This window comes from Mobula hypostoma, chromosome 23 (assembly GCF_963921235.1).
Source record: "Mobula hypostoma chromosome 23, sMobHyp1.1, whole genome shotgun sequence".
Lineage (NCBI taxonomy): Eukaryota > Metazoa > Chordata > Chondrichthyes > Myliobatiformes > Myliobatidae > Mobula > Mobula hypostoma.
This window is the reverse complement of record NC_086119.1, coordinates 38,391,377-38,411,476: the sequence shown is the minus strand read 5'-3', so window position 1 is coordinate 38,411,476 and position 20,100 is coordinate 38,391,377. Positions and strand designations below refer to the sequence as shown.

Here is a 20,100-nt window from a genome sequence, read left to right as displayed (position 1 = left end):
CTTCTCAGGCTTCAAGCTGTGAACAGGTATCGATTATAACTGATGTGTTGATGACAAAGTCTGCTATCTTCATCAAGTATCGGCCCAAAATGTCAAATGTGTACTGTTTTCTATAGATGCTGCCTGGTTCCCCATTCTGATGTTTAGTCTGAACAACAACTAAACCTCAGTAGTTTCTGAAATACTCAAACCACCCCATCTGGCACCAACAAACATTCCGCAATCAAAAGCAATTACATTACATTTCTTCCCATTCTGTTGTTTGGTCTGAACAACAACTGAACTTCTTGATCATGTCTGCATGTTTTTATGCATCGAGTTGCAGCCACATGATTGGCTGCTTAGATATTTGCATTACTGAGCAGATGTACAGCTGGACCTAATAAAGTGGCCACTGAGTGCATAATCTCTTAGCTTATCATTAGTTCACTGCAATCAGATATCCTCAATAAGATTACATAGCTCATGGTGAAACAAAGCTTGATTGAAAAATTAAGCTTACAATTTCACAATAATGTGGAGAGCTATATTGCATGTCTGTACAGATGTCTATACTAAAGCTTTCAGTAAGCTGCAAACATGTAAAACATTATTTGGCAATGATTTAGATAATGGAATTGACGGCTTTGTGGCAAATTTGCAGATGATACGAAGATAGGTAGAGGGGTAGGTAGTGCTGAGGAAGCAATGTAATTGCAGCAGGACCTAGACAAATAGGAAGAATGGGCAAAAAAGTGGCAGATGGAATACAGTGTGAGAAATGTATGAAAATGCATTTTGGTAAAAGGAATAATAGTGCAGACTTTTATCTAATGGGGAGAAGGTTCAAACTCCAGATGTGCAGAGAGACTTAGGAGTCCTCGTGCAAGACTCCCAAAAAGTTAATTTACAGGTTCAGTCGGTGGTAAAGAAGGCAAATGCAATGTTGGCATTTATTTCAAGGGGAACAGAATATAAAAGCAAGGAGATAATGCCGAGCCTTTATAAGATACTAGTCAGGCCACACTTGAAGTACTGTCTACAGTTTTGGACCCCATCTCTCAGAAAGGATGTGTTGTCGTTGGAGAGAGTCCAGAGGAGGTTCACAAGGATGATTCCGGGACTGAAGGAGTTAACATATGAGGAGTGTTTGGCAGCTTTGGGCCTGTACTCACTGGAATTCAGAAGAATGCGGGAGGATCTCACTGAAACCTACCGAATGTCGAAAGGACTAGATAGGGTGGATGTGGAGAGGATGTTTCCTGTAGTGGGGGTATGCAGAACGAGAGGACACAGCCTCAAAATTGAGGGGCAACCCTTTAGAACAGAAGTAAAGAGGAATTTTTTTTTAGCCAGTGTGTAGTAAATCTGTGGAATGCTCTGCCACAGACTGCGGTGGAGGCCAAGTCCGTGGGTATACTTAAGATGGAAGTTGATAGTTTCCTGCTCGGTCAGGGCATCAAAGGATATGGCGAGAAAGCAGGTGTATGGGGTTGAGTGGGATCCAGGATCAGCCATGATGGAATGGCGGAGCAGACTCAATGGGCTGAATGGCCTAATTCTGCTCCTTTGTCTTATGTAAGGAAGCTCTGATGTATTAGTTACTGCAAACAAATGCATAAGTAACAAGCTGGCTTAATTTAGAAACACAAACATGAGGAAATCTGCAGATGCTGGAATTTCAAGCAACACACATAAAAGTTGCTGGTGAACGCAGCAGGCCAGGCAGCATCTCTAGGAAGAGGTACAGTCGACGTTTTGGTCCGAGACCCTTCGTCAGGACTAACTGAAAGAAGAGCTAGTAAGAGATTTGAAAGTGGGAGGGGGAGGGGGAGATCTCCCAGTGGCTACACATTTTAATTCCACGTCCCATTCCCATTCTGATATGTCTATCCACGGCCTCCTCTTCTGTCAAGATGAAGCCACACTCAGGTTGGAGGAACAACACCTTATATCCCATCTGGGTAGCCTCCAACCTGATGGCATGAACATTGACTTCTCTAACTTCTGCTAATGCCCCACCTCCCCCTGGTACCCCATCCATTATTTATTTATATACACCATTCTTTCTCTCTCTCTCCTTTTTCTCCCTCTGTCCCTCTCACTATACTCCTTGCCCATCCTCTGGGTTCCCCCCCTCCCTTTCCTTCTCCCTGGGCCTCCTGTCCCATGATCCTCCCATATCTCTTTAGCCAATCACCTGTCCAGCTGTTGGCTCCATCCCTCCCCCTCCTGTCTTCTCCCATCATTTTGGATCCCCCCCTCCCCCTCCCACTTTCAAATCTCTTACTATCTCTTCTTTCAGTTAGTCCTGATGAAGGGTCTCGGCCCGAAATGTCGACTGTACCTTTTCCTAGAGATGCTGCCTGGCCTGCTGCGTTCACCAGAACTTTTATGTGTGTGGCTTAATTTAGATGTGTCCTCAACAGATGTTTGTGAAGGTAAACATCACAGGAAATATCTTTCAACAGGTTTTAGACTGCTGGTGAACTCAAGACTTTTTTCCAACGAAGCATATGTGATGTGCAATTGATGGGCATAGAAAATTTGTACAGTGGATAACAGGATTTTTATTGTATACATTTCTCTGACATAAAATGTAGCTACTGAGGATGGAGATGGTTTAATTAAAAGGGAAGTTGTGTCACTCAAATTGTGGGGGATGTGATTTTTATTATAAAAGGAGAAGCAATTTACAAGGATCCCCAGCATGCAAGGAACTCCAAATAGAATTGTCTACATCAGGTGAGGGGTGGGGGGTAGAGGGAGGGAGAGAGGGAGAGAAAGGGAGAGGGAGAGGGAGAGGGAGAGGGAGAGGGAGAGGGAGAGGGAGAGGGAGAGGGAGAGGGAGAGAGAGAGAGAGAGAGAGAGAGAGAGATTGATTGATTGATTGATTGATTCCAGGAGCTGCAGTTAAAGGGTTAAAGTAAAATACAGAACACAGAAGTCTTATGATCTTATTCGAGTACTATAGTATTTAGTGAAATATTTTGTATCATTCCCTTGGTACTTTCATTTAAAATGTTATTAGTAGTGTTGGTATTATTTCATTTGTTGAAAAACTGAGAAAGAGTTCTTGACTATACTGCCCTGTCAGCCTTAATTGGTTTTCCCACACATCTGGGACCAAGGATTAACTCAAAGGATAGTTATTGTATAAACCACATGCACAACCTTTCCCAATTAATTCAATGATGTTCTGCTCCAACAGGCTGTTCTAAATGCATTCCGTGAACCGTCCCCCAAACTATTTCTTTGAAAATGATTCATCCAACCTGTATTAGGTTAAAGTCCCCCACAATATTTTTTCTACTTCTGCTGAAATCCCTTTAGATTAATATTGTTAAGCAGGTCATAAAACTATACTCAGTTGCGCATTTAACCCTTCTTATCTTGTATCTCTACCCATAGTGATACTACTTATTGCATTTCTGGACGAAGTTTAGTTCCAAATACTGTTCTCACCACGTTATCACAACCAACATTTATAACTGCAAAAGAGGCCATTTGCCTGTCTTGCTCATACCAGTTGAGAAATTGCAACCCAGCTTAAACCCCAGCACTTGTAGCTCTCTCACTGTATATCTAGCACTTTTGAATGTGATGATATGTTTTGCTTCTATCATCCTGTCAGCAGGATCCTATAATCTGCAGCATTGTGTCATTCAACTTGTAGGCAAATATCTATCCACCTGACCATACTGCCCCTTAACACTAAATGTTTCTTTTAATTCCTGCCCTACTTGTACCACAGTGCCATGATCCCACTCACCTTCCTCCCTGTAGATTTTGTTCTGATTTGCATGGGCGCATGGACCTTGTGCCTGTTGGACGGCAACTTGAATCTGTACTGAATATCCTCTAGGTGCAGATATTCAGTGCAGATGTATTTGCTTAGGTCTCCTTCAGCTCCCACAGGCAGGACCTATGCACTCCACCTACCTGACATCCTAATTACACGTTTTTCTTATTTCCAGTTAATGTGTAAGTGAATTGAGAGCAGGACTTTTGAAAAACATTGGGCGATTTTCTGGGATAAGTTCTATTCTAGGAAAATCCTTTGGCTTTTACCTAGGAAAAGTAAGTGGCGTGCGACCAAACCTTTCTAGTCCTTTTATGGAGGCATAAGAGCAAGGGCAGGGTTAGTCATGGGCATGGGCATGGGGATGGATTGGGTACAAGATCTGGGACAAGGTAAGACATAACAATGCAAAAGCTGGAAAGAGGATTAGGGGAGTGAAACCATCTCCACTGGACTGCTTCACCAGAACTTTCAATGCTACATCCAGACGTCAGAGAGACTCCTTGTGGGCCCGTTGCATGTTCCACTGTGGATCTCTGTCAGACGAGGACACTCCACAATACTAGTCAAAGTGGGAGTAAGGTGATTGTGTCTGAAAAGCACGATAAATCTGGCGGACTCGGGTACTGTATATTAGCTGCAGGCAAACTGAAGTTATGGTAATGCACACACAACCCTGACTCTTGAACCAGTGACTCTTACAATAGCATTGTTTTCCCCTCATGAACAAATAATTCCTTCATCTACTATTTTTCAAAATATATGTGCAGGATATTATTCTTGGAATGTATATATACAGTATTTCCTATAAAAGCATCTCTATTACAATTCCTACAACAAGCAAACATTACTCTCAAAGAAAAGGAAGACCAATTTCTTTCTAATATATACAGTACCTGTTATTCCCTATATATTTAAAAAAAAAGATTAAGTATCTGGCCACTAAATTCTTGTGGAAGTCTCCTGCACATTTGAGTCCATTGATTTTAGTGCACGGGATTACAGTAGACATTCGATACACATGAACAGAGCAAAATCTCTTCCAAGGATTTATTTTATATATTTTACAAAGGGCTGCTATTTTCTTTTAGAACCCATTTTCTGCTAAACATTATTTCTAGAATCCCTGTTGTAATTTGTTGTCTATAATATGCCTGCGCTGAGCTGGTTTGTAAGAAGAGTTTTCAAAGAGCACTCACCTCCACGACAGGCCTGGATGATGATGACCTTTGGCTTTCCTCTCAGTCCTTTGCAGTTCTTGTTGTTTAAAATATCGAAAATTTGGTCAATGTGAAAAGTATCCTCCTTGCTGTCACTGTGAAGTTTGCCACAGATTTTATCCCGGAGTCCATGGGACATTAAAACTACAAAGGTGCTGTCCGACTGCATGTGCTCCTCTCGATTTGAAAATTCAGTCAGTGCTTTCTTCATCTCCTGAAACATAATTTTTGGTATATCAGTATTTTTGAACAGAGCTGATTCATTTCTGAAATCTACTTAGTCCATTTAATAAAATAAAAGGTTGGTACTTAACAAGAACATGATTAATAGCAACACACGCAAAATGCTGGAGGAACTCAGCAGGTCAGGCAGCATCTACGGAATTGATTGAACAGTCAATGTTTCGGGCCAAGGCCTAGAAGAAGGCTCTCGGCCTGAAATATTGCCCGTTCATTCATTTCCATAGATGCTGCCTAACTTGCTGAGTTCCTCCAGCAATTTGTGTGTGTTGCTCTAGATTTCCACCATCTGCAGACTCTCTTGTGATTATTAATAAAGCATTACTTAACATCCAATGATCCATTCATGTTATAAAATGGCTATATAACACAAATTATAATGTCAAATCATCTGATACTATGGAACTCCATAAATGTGTTTAGTGAGGGAAGTGACGCTGTAATCCAATTCAGTATTGTGTGAGATCAGGAAGTCTATAGAATGTATTATATTTTCTCCATATCCTGGAGATAATATTTAATGCTGCATAGTTTAATACTTCAAAATGTCACCAACCTTCAAAAAGAATCAACTGGAATGTACAAGTTTATTCAGCAAGGGTTAATTGTGCTACACCGCAAACAAAGTCTAGAAATTCTCGAATGTTCTCGAGGAATACTGTTCGCAGATATACATGGGCTCACAGGATTCATAAAAAGCTACAGGGGGTTGAAAACTCAGCCAGATCCATCATAGGCACTAGCCGCCCCACCATCGAGGACTTTTTCAAAAGGTGATGCCTCAAGATTTGAGTTAACTATCTATTAGAACAAAGCGCATTGAACATAGAACAGTACAGAACAGAAACAGGCACTTTGGACCATAACTTGTGTCGAGCTAATTAAGTTAGTAATCAAATGCCTAACAAAACTAATCCCTTCTGCCCTCACAATGTCCAGATCCTTTCATCTCCTGCACACTCACATGGCTATCTAAGAGATTCTTAAATGCCTCTGTTGTCTTCTCTTCACCACCACCCCAGGCAGCATAATCCAGGCACCTGCCATTCTCCATGTAAAACACTTACCCTTCACATCTCCTTTGTACTTACACCTTCCCACCTGACATGCATGTCATCTGGTATTAGACATTTCAATCCTGGGAAAAACACACTTGCTGTCAAATCTATCAATGACTCTCATAATCTTATAAATCAGATCAGATGATAATCAAATCTCTCAACTTCTGCCACTCCAGAAAAAACATCTCAAACCAACCTCTTCTTATAGAATATGCCTTCTAATCCAGGCAGCATCTAGGTAAACATCTTCTTTATTCTCTCCAAAACCTCAACAGCCTTCTTATAATGGAGCAACTATAACTGAATACACACTTCAGATAATTGGTCTATAAAGGTGCAACTTCTCTACTCTTGAACATTTCCTCAACTAATATAAGCAAGCATGCCATACATCATATTTACCATTCTATGAACCTCTGCAGACACTTTAATGGAGCTGTGGACTTGAACCACAAGTTGCCTTTGTACATTAACTTTCTATTATGATATTCGATATTAGGGGAAGCTGCATCAACCAGGTTCTGGCACTGAGTCTGGCTCTGAGGCTCAGAAGGGTTGGAGGGAGAAGAGGAGTACAGTAGTGATAGGGGATTCCATAGTTAGAGGAACAGACAGGAGATTCTCTGGACATGAAATAGAAACCCAGATGACATTTTGTCTCCCAGGTGCCAGGGCCAAGGATGTCTTTCATCAGGTCCTCAACATTCTAAGAGGGGGAGGGTGAGCAGTCAGAAGTCGCTCTCAGACGGATGGCTTGAGATGTGTCTATTTTAATGCAAGAACTATTGTGAACAAAGCAGATGAGCTTAGCGTGTTGGATCAGTACTTGGAGCTATGATGTGGTGGCCATTACAGAGACTTGGATGGCTCAGGGACAGGAATAGTTACTTCAAGTGCTGGGTTTTAGATGTTGCAGAAAGGACAGGGAGGGAGGCAAAAGAGGTGGGGGCGTGGCACTGTTGATTAGAGAGTGTCACGGCTGCAGAAAAGGTGGATGACATGGAGCGATTGCCTACGGGAGTCTCTGTGGGTGGAAGTTAGAAACAGGAAGTGGTCAATAACTCTACTAAGTGTTTTTTATAGGCCGCTTGATAATAACAGGGATATCGAGGAGCAGATAAGTAAACAGATCCTGGAAAGGTGTAATAATAACAGAGTTGTCGTGATGGGAGATTTTAATTTCCCAAATATCAATTGGCATCCCCCTTGAGCAAGTGATTTAGATGGGGTGGAGTTTGTTAGGTGTGTTCAGGAAGGTTTCTTGACACAATATGTAGATAAGCCTACAAGGGGAGAGACTGTACTTGATTTGGTATTGGGAAATGAACCTGGTCAGGTGTCAGATCTCTCAGTGGGAGAGAATTTTGGAGATTTTGGAGATAGTCATCATAATTCTATCTCCTTTACAACAGCATTGGAGAGAGATAGGAACAGACAAGTTAGAAAAGTGTTTAATTGGAGTAAGGGGAATTACGAGGCTATCAGGCAGGAAATTGGAAGCTTAAATTGGAAACAGATGTTCTTAGGGAAGAAATGTGGCAAATGTTCAGGGGATATTTGTGTGAAGTTCTGCATAGGTACATTCCAATGAGACAGGGAAGTTATGGTAGGGTACAGGAACAGTGGTGTACAAAGGCTGTAATAAATCTAGCCAAAAAGAAAAGCTTACAAAAGGTTCAGAGAGCTAGGTAATGTTAGAGATCTAGAATATTATAAGGCCAACAGAATGGAGCTTAAAAAGGAAATTAGGAGAGTCAGAAGGAGCCATGAGAAGGTCTTGGCAGACAGGATTAAGGAAAACCCCAAGGCATTCTACAAGTATGTGAAGAGCAAGAGGATAAGACATGAAAGAATAGGACCTATCAAGTGTGACAGTGAGAAAGTGTGTATGGAACCAGAGGAAATAGCAGAGATACTTAATGAATACTTTACTTCAGTATTCACTGTGGAAAAGGATCTTGGTGATTGTAGTGCTGACTTGCAGCAGACTGAAAAGCTTGAGCATGTAGATATTAAGAAAGAGGAGATGCTGGAGCTTTTAGAAAGCATCAAGTTAGATAAGTCACCAGGACCGGATGAGATGTACCCCAGGCTACTGTGGGAGGCGAGGGAGGAGATTGCTGAGCCTCTGGCATTGATCTTTGAATCATCAATGGGGATGGGAGAGGTTCTGGAGGATTGGGGGTTGTGGATGTTGTTCTTTTATTCAAGAAAGGGAGTAGAGATAGAGGAAATTATACACCAGTGAATCTTACTTCAGTGGTTGGTAAGTTGATGGAGAAGATCCTGAGACGCAGGATTTATGAACATTTGGAGAGCTATAATATGATTAGGAATAGTCAGCATGGCTTTGTCAAGGCCAGGTCGTGCCTTGTGAGCCTGACTGAATTTTTTGAGGATGTGACTAAACACATTGATGAAGGAAGAGCAGTAGATGTAGTGTATATGGATTTCAGCAAGGCATTTGATAAGGTACCTCATGCAAGGTTTATTGAGAAAGTAAGGAGGCATGGGATCCAAGGGGACATTGCTTTGTGGATCCAGAACTGAGTGGTTGTAGACAGGTCATATTATGCATGGAGGACAGTGACCAGTGGTGTGCCTCAGGGATCTGTTCTGGGACCCTTACTCTTTGTGATTTTTATAAATGACCTGGATGAGGAAGTGGAGGGATGGGTTACTAAGTTTGCTGATTATACGAAGGATGGAGGTGTTGTGGATAGTGTGGAGGGTTGTCAGAGGTTACAGCGGAACATTGATAGGATGCAAAACTGGGCTGAGAAGTGGCAGATGGAGTTCAACCCAGATAAGTGTGAAGTGGTTCATTTTGGTAGGTCAAATATGATAGCAGAATATAGTATTAATGGTAAGACTCTTGGCAGTGTGGAGGATCAAAGAGTTCTTGGGGTCCGAGTCCATAGGACACTCAAAGCAGCTGCACAGGTTGACACTGTGGTTAAGAACGCATATGGTGTATTGGCCCTCATTAATCGAGGAACTGAATTTAGGTGCCGAGAGGTAATGTTGCAGCTGGTCAGACCCCACTTGGAGTACTGTGCTCAGCTCTGGTTGCCTCACTACAGGAAGGCTGTGGAAGCCATAGAAAGGGTGATTTATAAGGATGTTGCCTGGAGTGGGGAGCATACCTTATGAGGATAGTTTGAGTGAACTCGGCCTTTTCTCCTTGGAGCGACGGAGGATGAGAGGTGACCTGATAGAGGTGTATAAGATGATGAGAGGCATTGATCGTGTGGGTAGTCAGAGGCTTTTTCCCAGGGCTGTAATGGTTGCCACAAGAGGACACAGGTTTAAGGTGCTGGGGAGTAGGTACAGAGGAGATGTCAGGGGTATGTTTTTCACTCAGAGAGCGGTGAGTGCGTGGAATGGGCTACCAGCAACGGTGGTGGATATGATAGGGTCTTTTAAGAGACTTTTGGACAGGTACATGGAGCTTAGAAAAATAGAGGGCTATGGGTAAGCCTAGTAATTTCTAAGGTAGGGACATGTTCGGCACAACATTGTGGGTCGAAGTTCCTGTATTATGCCGTAGGTTTTCTATGTTTCTATGTTTCTAAGTCGTGGTACATATTGGTGTCAATGACCTAGGAAGGAAAAGGGAGGGCCCTGCAGAGAGAATACATGGAATTACATAAAAAGCTGAAAAGCAGGACCTCCAGGTACTAATCTCTGGATTGCTGCCAGTGCCATGCGCTAGGTAGAAAATCAGAGTGTTAGGGTTGAGGATGGGGCAGTGTAGATGCTGTGCAGTGGTAGTGAGATTGTGAGGAAGGACAGGCAGATGATAAGGAAAAACTGCAGTCAGTGAGATGAGTTGAAATGTAACGGGAAGAAACATCAAAAAGATTGATGAAAGCAGGATTGAAGGTGTATTATTTGAATGTATGCAGTATACGGAATAAGGTAGATGATCTTGTACAGCAGTTGGAGACTGGTAATAATGATGTTGTGGGCATCAGTCATGGCTGAAAGAAGTTCATACTGCGACCTTAACATCTAAGGATACTCATTGTATCGAACAGATAGGCAGATAAGGGGAGCGGGGTGAAGGGCGGCTTTACTGGTAAAAAGTGAAATCAAATCCTTAGAAAGGGGTGACACAGGATTGGAAGATGTAGTATCCTTGTGGGTAGAGTTAAGAAGTTGCAAGGGTAAAAAGACCCTGATGGGAGTTATACACAGGCTTCTGAATAGTAGCCAGGATGTGGGTTACAAATTACAATGGGAGATAGATAAGGTATGTAATTAGTGCAATGTTATGATAGTGTTGGTGGATTTTAATACACAGGTAGATTGGGAAAATCGGGCTGGTACTGAGGGAATTTGTAGAATGCCTATGAGATGGCTCTTCAGAACAGCTTGTGGTTGAGCCCAGTAAGGGAAAGGCAAATCTGGATCAGGTGTGGTGTAATGAAAACGATTTGATTAGGGAGCTTACGGTAAAAGAACCCTTTGGAGACAGTAATCATAATATGATAGGATTCATCCCGCAGTTTGAGAGAGAGTCAGATGTATCAGTAATCCAGTGAAATAAAGGGATTTACAGAGGCATGAGAGTGGAGCTGGCATTTCTGGGGGTAATTTAGAAGGCATGGGACAGATACATCCTAAAGATGAGTAAGTATTTTAAAGGGAGGACAAGGCAACCGTGGCTGATCAGGGAAGTCAAAGACAGCATGAGAGCAAAAGAGAAGGCATATAATATAGCAAACAATAGTGGGAAGATAGAGGATCGAGCAGCTTTTAAAAAGCAAAATGCAACTAAAAAGTCATAAGAAGAGAAATATGAAGGTATGCTAGCCAATAATATTAAAACGGATACCAAAAGATTTTTCAGATATATAGAGTAAAAGGGAGGAGAGAGTGGGTATCAGACCACTGAAAAATGACACTGTAGAGGTAATAAAGGGGGAAAAAAGAAATTTTGGACAAAGTATTTTACATTATTCTTCACTGTGGATTCATTCAGTACACCAGAAATTCAAGAGTGTCAGGAGGCAGAAGTGAGTGTAGTTACTATTACTAAGCAGAAGGTACTTTGGAAGCTGAAAGGTTTGAAGGTAGAACCAGCTGAACTACACACCACGTTCTGAAAGAGGTTGTTGAAGAAATTATGGAGGCAGCAGTAATGTATTTTTAAGAATCACCAGATTCTGGAATAGCTCTGGAGGAATGTAAAATTGCAAATGTCATTCCACTCTTTAAGAAGAGAGGGATGCAGAAAACAAGATTATAGGCCAGTTAGCATGACTTCTGTGGGTGGGAAGACTTTGGAGTCCATTATTAAGGAAGACGCTTGGGGCTACCTGGAGGCACATAATAAAATAGGCCAAAGTCACCATGGCTTCCTTAAGGGGAAATCTACCTGACAAATCTGTTGAGATTTTTTGAGGAAATAATAGGCAGGACAGACAAAGGAGAGTCAGTGGATATTGTTAAACTTGCATTTTCAGAAGGCCTTTAACATTGTCCACACATGAGGCTGTTTAATAAGGTAACAGCCATGGTATTACAGGAAAGATACTAGCATGAATATAAGATTGGCTGACTGGCAGGTGGCAAAAAGTGGGATAAAGGTGGCCTTTTCTGGTAGGCTGCCGGTCACTAGTGGTGTTCCGCAGGCATTGGTATTGGGACCGCTTCTTTTCACAATATGTCAATATTTGGATAGTGGAATTTATAGCTTTGTGGGAAGTTTGCAAATGATACAAAGATAGTTGGAAGAGCAGGTAGTGTTGAAGAAGCAGGGAGTCTGCAGAAAGACTTGGGACAGATTGTGAGAATGGGCAAAGAAGTGGCAGATGGAATATAGTGTAGGGAAGTTTATAGCCCTGTATTTTGGTAGAAGAAATAAAGGCATCAACACTTTCCTAAAGAGAGAGAAAATTCAAAAATCAGAGGTGCAAAGGGACTTAGAAGTCCTTGTGCAGGATTCCCTAACGGTTAACTTGCAGATCAAGTTAGTGGTAAGGAAGGCAAATGCAATGTTGGCATTCATTTCGATTGGACTAGAATATAGCAGCAAGGATTTAATGCTGTGGCTTTTAAGGCATTGGTCAGGCTGCACTTGGAGTACTGTGAGCAGTTTTGGGCTCCTTATCTAAGATGTGGAGAGAGTCCAGAAGATGCTCATGACAATGATTCTGGGAATGAAAGGGTTAATAAACGAGGAGCATTTGATGACTCTGAGCCTGTACTCGCTGGAGTTTATAAGAATGAGAAACTCATTAAACTTATCAAATATTGAAAGGCCTAGACAGAATGGATGTAGGATGTTTCCTATAGTAGTTGAGTCTAGGGCCAGAGGGCATAGCCTCAGAATAGAGGGACAGTCATTTAGAACAGAGATGACAAGGAATTTCTTTAGCTAGAGGGTGGTGAATCTGTGGAATTCATTGCCTCAATGGCTGTGGAGGACAATTCATTGATTATGTGTAACACAGAAGTTGATAGGTTCTTGATTAGTCCAGCTGTGAAAGCTTACAATGAGAAGACAGGAGAATGAGATTGAAAGGGATAATAAATCAGCCATAATGGAATGGTGGAGCAGACCCAATGGGCTGAATGGCCTAATTCTGCTCCATTGTCTTATGGTTTATGGTCTTATTAAAAATAAAATCAATTATGTTGTGTTTGAGGAGACAAATATCATATCATCGACTTGGAAAGGAACAGTTTTTGTCTTATGCCTCGAGTGTGTTTGAGCATCTCAGAGTCGTCACTTTCAAGGCTGACCTGTCCTGACCATGTGGATTCTGTGGAGCAATTCACATTCAAGACTTTTTCTAGCTATTCTGTGGGACTGAAGTTTGTCAGTTCCCCTTTGTTAATTTTTCTTCTGACTTCTGAATCCATAATATAAAGCACAGAAACAAATAAAATAATTAGTCCTTATCAGAAAATAGCATCAAGTCCATCCAAAACAGCCGAGAAGGATATCAGAGATGGTTATATAGAGGACACCCTGAGGAAAGAAAACTTATTGAGTTAGAGAATGCAATCAAACAGATGGAGATTTATGGGGAGCACTGAGTTGTCTGTTGCATAAAAGAGCTTTACCTCTGCTGTTAAATTATTGTGCCTTTCAACTCCATACCCAAAGCCATTCAGCAGTTTCTGCATTTGTTCTTCATCCACCTCTGCACCACGCCTTGCCATTTTAGGATTCGTAAACTCAATATTGTTAATTATTAGGGCCAGACGTTTCCTGTTGTTCTTTGACAACACTGGGTATATCTAGAAGAAAAGTTAAGGATGTTATTTGGGGCCATAACTGTCCAATAAGTGCAAATTTACTTGTAGGATTGGTTAACTCATCTCAATCACACAATCTACTATAACCATGTCAATGATGTACCACTTGTGAATTTGCACTGCACCTTCTGAATAAAGCAGTGGCCAGAACTGTTTGTAGTGTCAACCTGTGGTTTAACCAAAGCTTTGTGGTGATGCCGTATATGACCTAGTTTAAAGATTGCCAATGCACGTAAAAGCTAAAATTACCCTTTAAAGTCTTTTAAGCATGAAATTATGTTTAGTGTTCAGCTTAATATTGAAGTTTTGTATAGAATCTGTATCATTTTGTATCCAAGATTTTACTAAGTTTGTTTAAGTGTGGCTAGTTTTAAGTGTGTACAGACAGAAACATGTAGACTTAAAGACTATCCATGGTAACAGCTAGCTATTCATAGAACAGTATTGGTCTTTCCCTTATTTGAGCAACTGATGATGCCCAAAAGCAAACTTAGGATGTGGCTTAAATATTTTATTTGTACTATAAGATGCCTTGGGTGTTGCTGACTCTAAGTGTCATGTGAGGCCCTAGACATACTGGGCATGTCATCAGAGGACTTATCCTGGGCTCACCATATTGATGCAAGCATGACAAAGGCACGCCAACAGTTACACTTCATGAAGAGTTTGAGGACATTTGGTATGCCACCAAAGACCCTAGCAATTTCTGCAGATGTACTGTGGAGAGCTTTCTGACCGGTTACACCACTTATTGGTACGGAGGCTGCAAAGGGTTGTAGACTCGGCCAGCTCCATCATGGGCACAGGCCTCCTCCTCATCAAGGAAATCTTCAAAAAGCAGTGCCTCAAGAAGGTGGCACCCATCATCATTGATCCTCCGTTCCAGAACATGCCTTCTTCTCTTACTACCAGCAGGGAGGAGGTACAGGAGCCTGAAGGTCCGCACTCATCTTTTAGGGACAGCTTCTTCCTCTGTGCCATCAGATTTTGAGCAGTCCAGGAACCATGAATACTACATCACTACTCCTCTCGTGCACTGCTTGCTTGCTTGTTTGTTTGTTTGTTTGTGTGTGTATATATATATATAGTAACTTATAGTAGCTTGTTATGCCTGCACTGTACTGCTGCCAAACATCCTGACTTGCACAAAATTTTACAACTTAGGTCAGATAATACCTGATACCTGTCCTTGTCAGAGCTAAGATGCTAAAGAGTCCTAGGTTATTACACTATTATCCTGCTCAACTTTCCCTATTTCTGGATATGAACTGGATGTCTGAGCTGAGCTGTGGGCTCTCTCACAGCTGAGTAATCCTCCTAACACATGAAGGAGGGGCTTTCATTTGATGGAAGGGGCTGATACACATCCCAACAAAGTGAAAAAAATGAATCAAAAATCAATCTTATAGGTCACAAAACTGTACTTGTGGACAATGCACAATGTTTGGAGAATGGCATACCTTCCAATTTTGACTGTGTGGCTGCATTGGTGTAGGCAAGATCAAAGTTCACTTCCTCAAGTTAACAGCGGAAACCTTCACGGTTCAAGCATTTAGTCTGTCGGTTAGTTACCAAAGCAATGATCCAGTTATTAAGTTTGTTCACTCGGGTTTACAGGATGGTGGTAAGGCTACCCCTAAAAAGTAGGCAAGATTGCTCCAACTATCGATGGTGACATCCTGCAGACAGCTCATCAAACTACTTCCACTTCTTAATTCTTTTAAATATACTTCTCATGAACTGTGAGCGATTGCAGCCAGTAATTTCCATTTTGTTGATTTACTTTTAGGCTGTCTGAGCAATCTGGCGCTTTTGCTATCTCCTGGGGAATATGGCAAGGTTGGGAGCGGAGTGTGCAGCCATCATTTCCTAACGGTGGAACGCAAACCCATAGTCGGCACCATTAATCCTTGGTGATTAAAGCAGCAAGTAAGATTGAAATCAATGAGGACAAGAATGGAAGACAAGTGAGTGTTCAGTGCCGTCTGTCCACATTTGACCGGTTCCCCTCTCGCTGCCACCGTGGAAGGTGCAGGTTCGATCGCCTCAGCACAGCTTGTGGCTTGGGACTCTTTGCGGTTTGACGTTTAATGTCCACATCACTGAACGTGCTCCGTGATTGTGGACTCCTTTTTGGAGGACTCTGCAGTTCATGTTCCATGTGTTTCCGGTTACTCTTCTTTTGCTATTTGTGCGATTTGAATGAAGCTTTTTGACGTGGCCGAGGCCTGCAGTCACTGACATCGCTACACTGAACTGATTTGGTAGCTGTGGCTCCCAGACCATTTCAGGGACTCTGGGGTTTGATGTTTAATATTCTGGGTGTTATTTGCTTGCTTTTTGCTGTTTGAGTGATTTGTGCTTTTTTTGTGTGTTAGACGTTTGATGTTTTCTTTAAATGGGTTCCATAGTGTTTCTTTGTTTCACAGCTGCCTGAGGGAAGATGAATCTCAGAGTTGTATACTATATGCATACTTGGAGAATAAATGTATTTTGAAACTTGAAATATAGCTTTGGTCCCTTTACTTAAATGAAATATACCAATTTAGGAGGGAGCCCAAAAGAGGTAATTCGTAGAGTGAGAGGATTGTTCTATCATGAGTGGCTGAAGAAGTTATACCTACAATATTTGGAGTTCAGAAGAATGAGGGGTGTTTTAATTATAACATTTAAGATCTCAAGAGGGTATAATAAGGTAGACATTGAGACGTTTTCATTAGAGAAAAAATCTCAAATGAGGAGACACAGTTGCCAATAAAGAAGCAGTCATTTAAATCCGAGATAAGTAGGAACTTCACACAGTGGGTGATGGCCTCTTAAATATTCACTATCCCTGAAGGTTGTGGAGGATGGGTCAATGGGCGAGTTTAAGTAAGCAGTAGATATTTTTTCCCCCAAAATATCAAGCAAAGGCTAGAGGAATTGATACAGAATAGGGGATGAGGCCTGATTCAGATTAATGATACAGTAATCATATAGAATGTTGGTGCAGGTTCAATGGGGGGGGAGTGTTCTGCTCCTCCTATTTGTTTGTGTTTTTTTATGCTTTATCTCACTAAGAACAAATACTTTGATTTGTGTCAGCTGAATTTAGAACTAAAACTTGGCACTGGCCTGTTGGTAGTATGGAACTATCTTGGATGGAAGTTTGCAACTCAACTCGATAATCTATTTCTTGGGGCATAGATTGTGGAGAAAAAGAGCATGCTAAGCAGAGCAACTAGTTTACATTGCCACAAGTGTCTATTTGAGATAGGAAGAGTACAGTACTTAAATCACTATTTCAAATTGAAAACCATAACAGGAGCTGGGGAAAGAAACAACTTTTGGATAAGGTCTTCAAAGAAGAGACAAGATAGGATTGAGAAAGAAGCATCAACAGATGGAGAAAGAGACAATCCTGTCTCCTTGTCTCATCACCTACCACTCTTCCCCCTCCATCTCACCTAACTCGACCAAAAAGCATTATCTTATTTAAACTTAAATGTATGCAGTATTTATGGAAGTTTATTTTATGTTAGTTAATTTAAAAATCTACCGCGCAGATACAGTATTCCAATTTATTTTTATTAAGAGGAATGTCAAAAAGAATTTATTTTGTACAATTACTCTTATGAGAAAATCAAACTTGGTTAAAATGGGTTGACCTCAAATCGCAAAAATATATAATCACTGTACATGTATACTGTATTCCTCCTTGTTGCTTCCTCAGTGATTATTGCTTATTTTTTGGTGGAATATATTTTTCTTCAGGTCTCTTGATTGCTTAATCTTTAATTGTTTCCCACTGTTCCGCTGAAGCATTTTGTTTCCCAGTTTTTATTCAAAAAGTCAGATTTTCTCCAGCCAATTACCCTGCTTTCTGCATGTGTTTTTTTCTCATCTATTCTCCTAAGTGCATTACATTCTGTTCACTATTACCTAGATTCACTGATGGCATCTTCTCTGGTTCACTCCCTAATACCATCTGCAGAAATAAATTTGCCCTTGTTTGATTCATACGGACATTAAACACACAATATCCTCTGATTTCCTGCTTATCTCTTTGAGACAATTACTTCTGGAGATGTTGAAATAATTAATTTAATTTTCTGCACATTTCCTTAATTAATTTGACTTTTCTTATTTCAATGTAAGGTCAAATTATTTTTTACCTCTTATTTCTATGCTGCAGATTTATTTCTATTCCATTGATGAATACATTACTTCTGCTGATATTTAATTCTATTGACTTACACTCTGCATTATTTGATAAGGTATTAACAAATCACAGTAAGAAAAGCACCCGACCTAAAAAAAGCAGGAAAATTTGTGAGGCAGTTCTGAAATGACACCGCTTTATGCAGAGTCTAGGTGGTTCCAATGACTTCTTCCATGTGAGTCTATCATTCCAAACATGTAAGTTAGTTGCACATGATACTTTTAATTTTATAGTGCTAGGGGAATCGACATAAATATGAAAAGAAATTTTTACCAAGTGCTTTTCATTGCATCCTTCAATATGCTCAGAAGCCACATTAATCATTTGTATTGAATGTATCTCACTGACTGCATGAGTTTACTAGCTCAGAACATTAGTACAGTACCTCCTTTGTCCTCTGAGAAAGCTCATCACATTGCTGCTGTACACATGGAGTTATCCACTCACCAGTTGTGGGGGTCACTAGTGCTGGTGGAGTGGGTGGGACAGATGATGCCATGTCTGTAAAGCACAGAAATAAGAGGTTCTTTTTTTACTGCAACTTACAAACATGGAGCAACTGTACGCACGCATGTAGTTTCTTACAAACAGAACATCCTAATTTCAGTCCTGCATCAGTACAGAATCTGCAATAAGAAATTCACCAATGGAGCCTTGAAGGTGTGTATCTGTACAAGCTTCTAACCTTATTTGTTCCATATTGAGAAGTGATACATTAAGGCCTTTCACATCCTAATGACCATTAACCATTGCAAAGCCAATGAACAGGAAGAGAAAATCTGGGTGCACCAAAAGCTAATTCAGTAGGGAGAAGGAGTACTGAAAGACAAGCAATTGCAGCAAGTCTTGGCAGAGAATGATGACCAGAGTGCCCTTGGAAAGGTTCACTATCCAATGCAACACACATGACTGCAGAGCTAGTCACGCTCTGGGAATATTCAGACCTGAGAGCCCAAATGCTGATCTGGTAATAATTTGGAAATGATAGATAGCAGGTAATGGTCTGATTACTTGGTGGACCATGGTCAGAGTAACAGCTGTTGGACAAGTATGACTTGAGAATGATAAGATTCCCAGTCAAAGCAGGGTTGGATTGACCACCATGTGAGTCTGGACTTGCAAGTTATGGTCACTGGGAAGTCAGGTTCTGGGGTTGACAGACTTTAGGACAGATTATGGCTTGGATGCACTTTACTACCCCGTTGCACAGATCAGGGTCTGGATAGATTGTCTACTGAAGGTTTCAAAGACTAGAGTTGAGCTACTGAATGGGCCATGGTTTATTTACTTGTGACACTCGCAGCCAGTCAGTCTATTGGGCTTGAGTCAGCTCTCAGTGGACCAATCCCATCAGTCCCACTCCTCTCTCCTTACTTCCACGTAGCCCTGCAACTTTATTCACTCACATGTCCATCAACTCTTCTCTGATTACTTTGCCACTTCTGTCTAAGAATGAACTTACAGCAGCCAATTAACCTAACAGCATATCTATAGAATGTGAGTGGGATCCGGAACATCCAGCAAGTCATGGGGAGAACATTCAAACAATACAGAAGGCACACAAGGTCAGAATTGACCCGGGTCCCAGGAGCTGTAAAGGCAGCAGTGTTAACCTCCACCACCAGCAGGGCTCACCATGGTGGAATAACTTGCTTCTGAGTTGGGCATGGATGAAGTGAACAGATACAGGTGGGTCAATAGGCTTGAAGTGTCAGTTTGTTAGGCTGAATCTAGTTCTGATATAGAATTAGTACTGAAGGAATTATTTGCTGAAATGGACTCTTTGGGCAATGAATTTGTAATGACAGGATGCTTGATGTTTTAAGACCTGTGACTGGCCAAGAACTGAAGGGTTTGGGGATATAACCTGCTGGAATTTGTTGGGTTTCTTGCCACATTTCTTCTGGTAAAACTCCAATGCATATATGATTACTTCATAGAATATGGTTTTATTATGTACTGAAGGGATTATTAAAAAGATTAAAGTATCAATAAATTCTGGTCCTGCATCCTAAGTATTTCTTTTTCGTAAGTAATTTACATTCACCGCAGATCCGTCAGAATGATTTACAATATTTTCCTTTGTGATTATAATATTCAGAAACTTACTTGAAAAGAAACAGAATACGCAATGGCAATAAACTGTCAGATCAGCTCCAGATTATTTAGAGATCAGATATTGCCAGCAAAACTTGTCTAAAGACAGCTGCCAAACACTTGGGATGGATGAAAATGCCTCAAACATATAAAATGAGGAAATACATTAAACACACGCATTAGACAGATTTAAAATGTAAGTTCAGTTCATTTATTTAAAAAAAACTT

At 41.1% G+C, this 20,100-nt stretch overlaps 1 protein-coding gene across 2 annotated transcripts in view; it reads right to left on the bottom strand.

Moving 5' to 3' along the window:
* LOC134336725 (caspase-1-like) overlaps positions 1 to 20,100 on the bottom strand; it is a 55,767-nt gene that overhangs the window by 18,880 nt on the left and 16,787 nt on the right. For both annotated transcript variants that reach the window (XM_063031137.1, XM_063031138.1), the window contains exons 3-5: positions 18,161 to 18,276; positions 13,380 to 13,556; positions 4,981 to 5,215 (exon numbers count right to left, since the gene is read on the bottom strand). In XM_063031137.1, the coding sequence (XP_062887207.1) occupies positions 4,981 to 5,215; positions 13,380 to 13,556; positions 18,161 to 18,276 (528 nt within the window). The remainder of the gene's footprint in view (positions 1 to 4,980; positions 5,216 to 13,379; positions 13,557 to 18,160; positions 18,277 to 20,100) is intronic.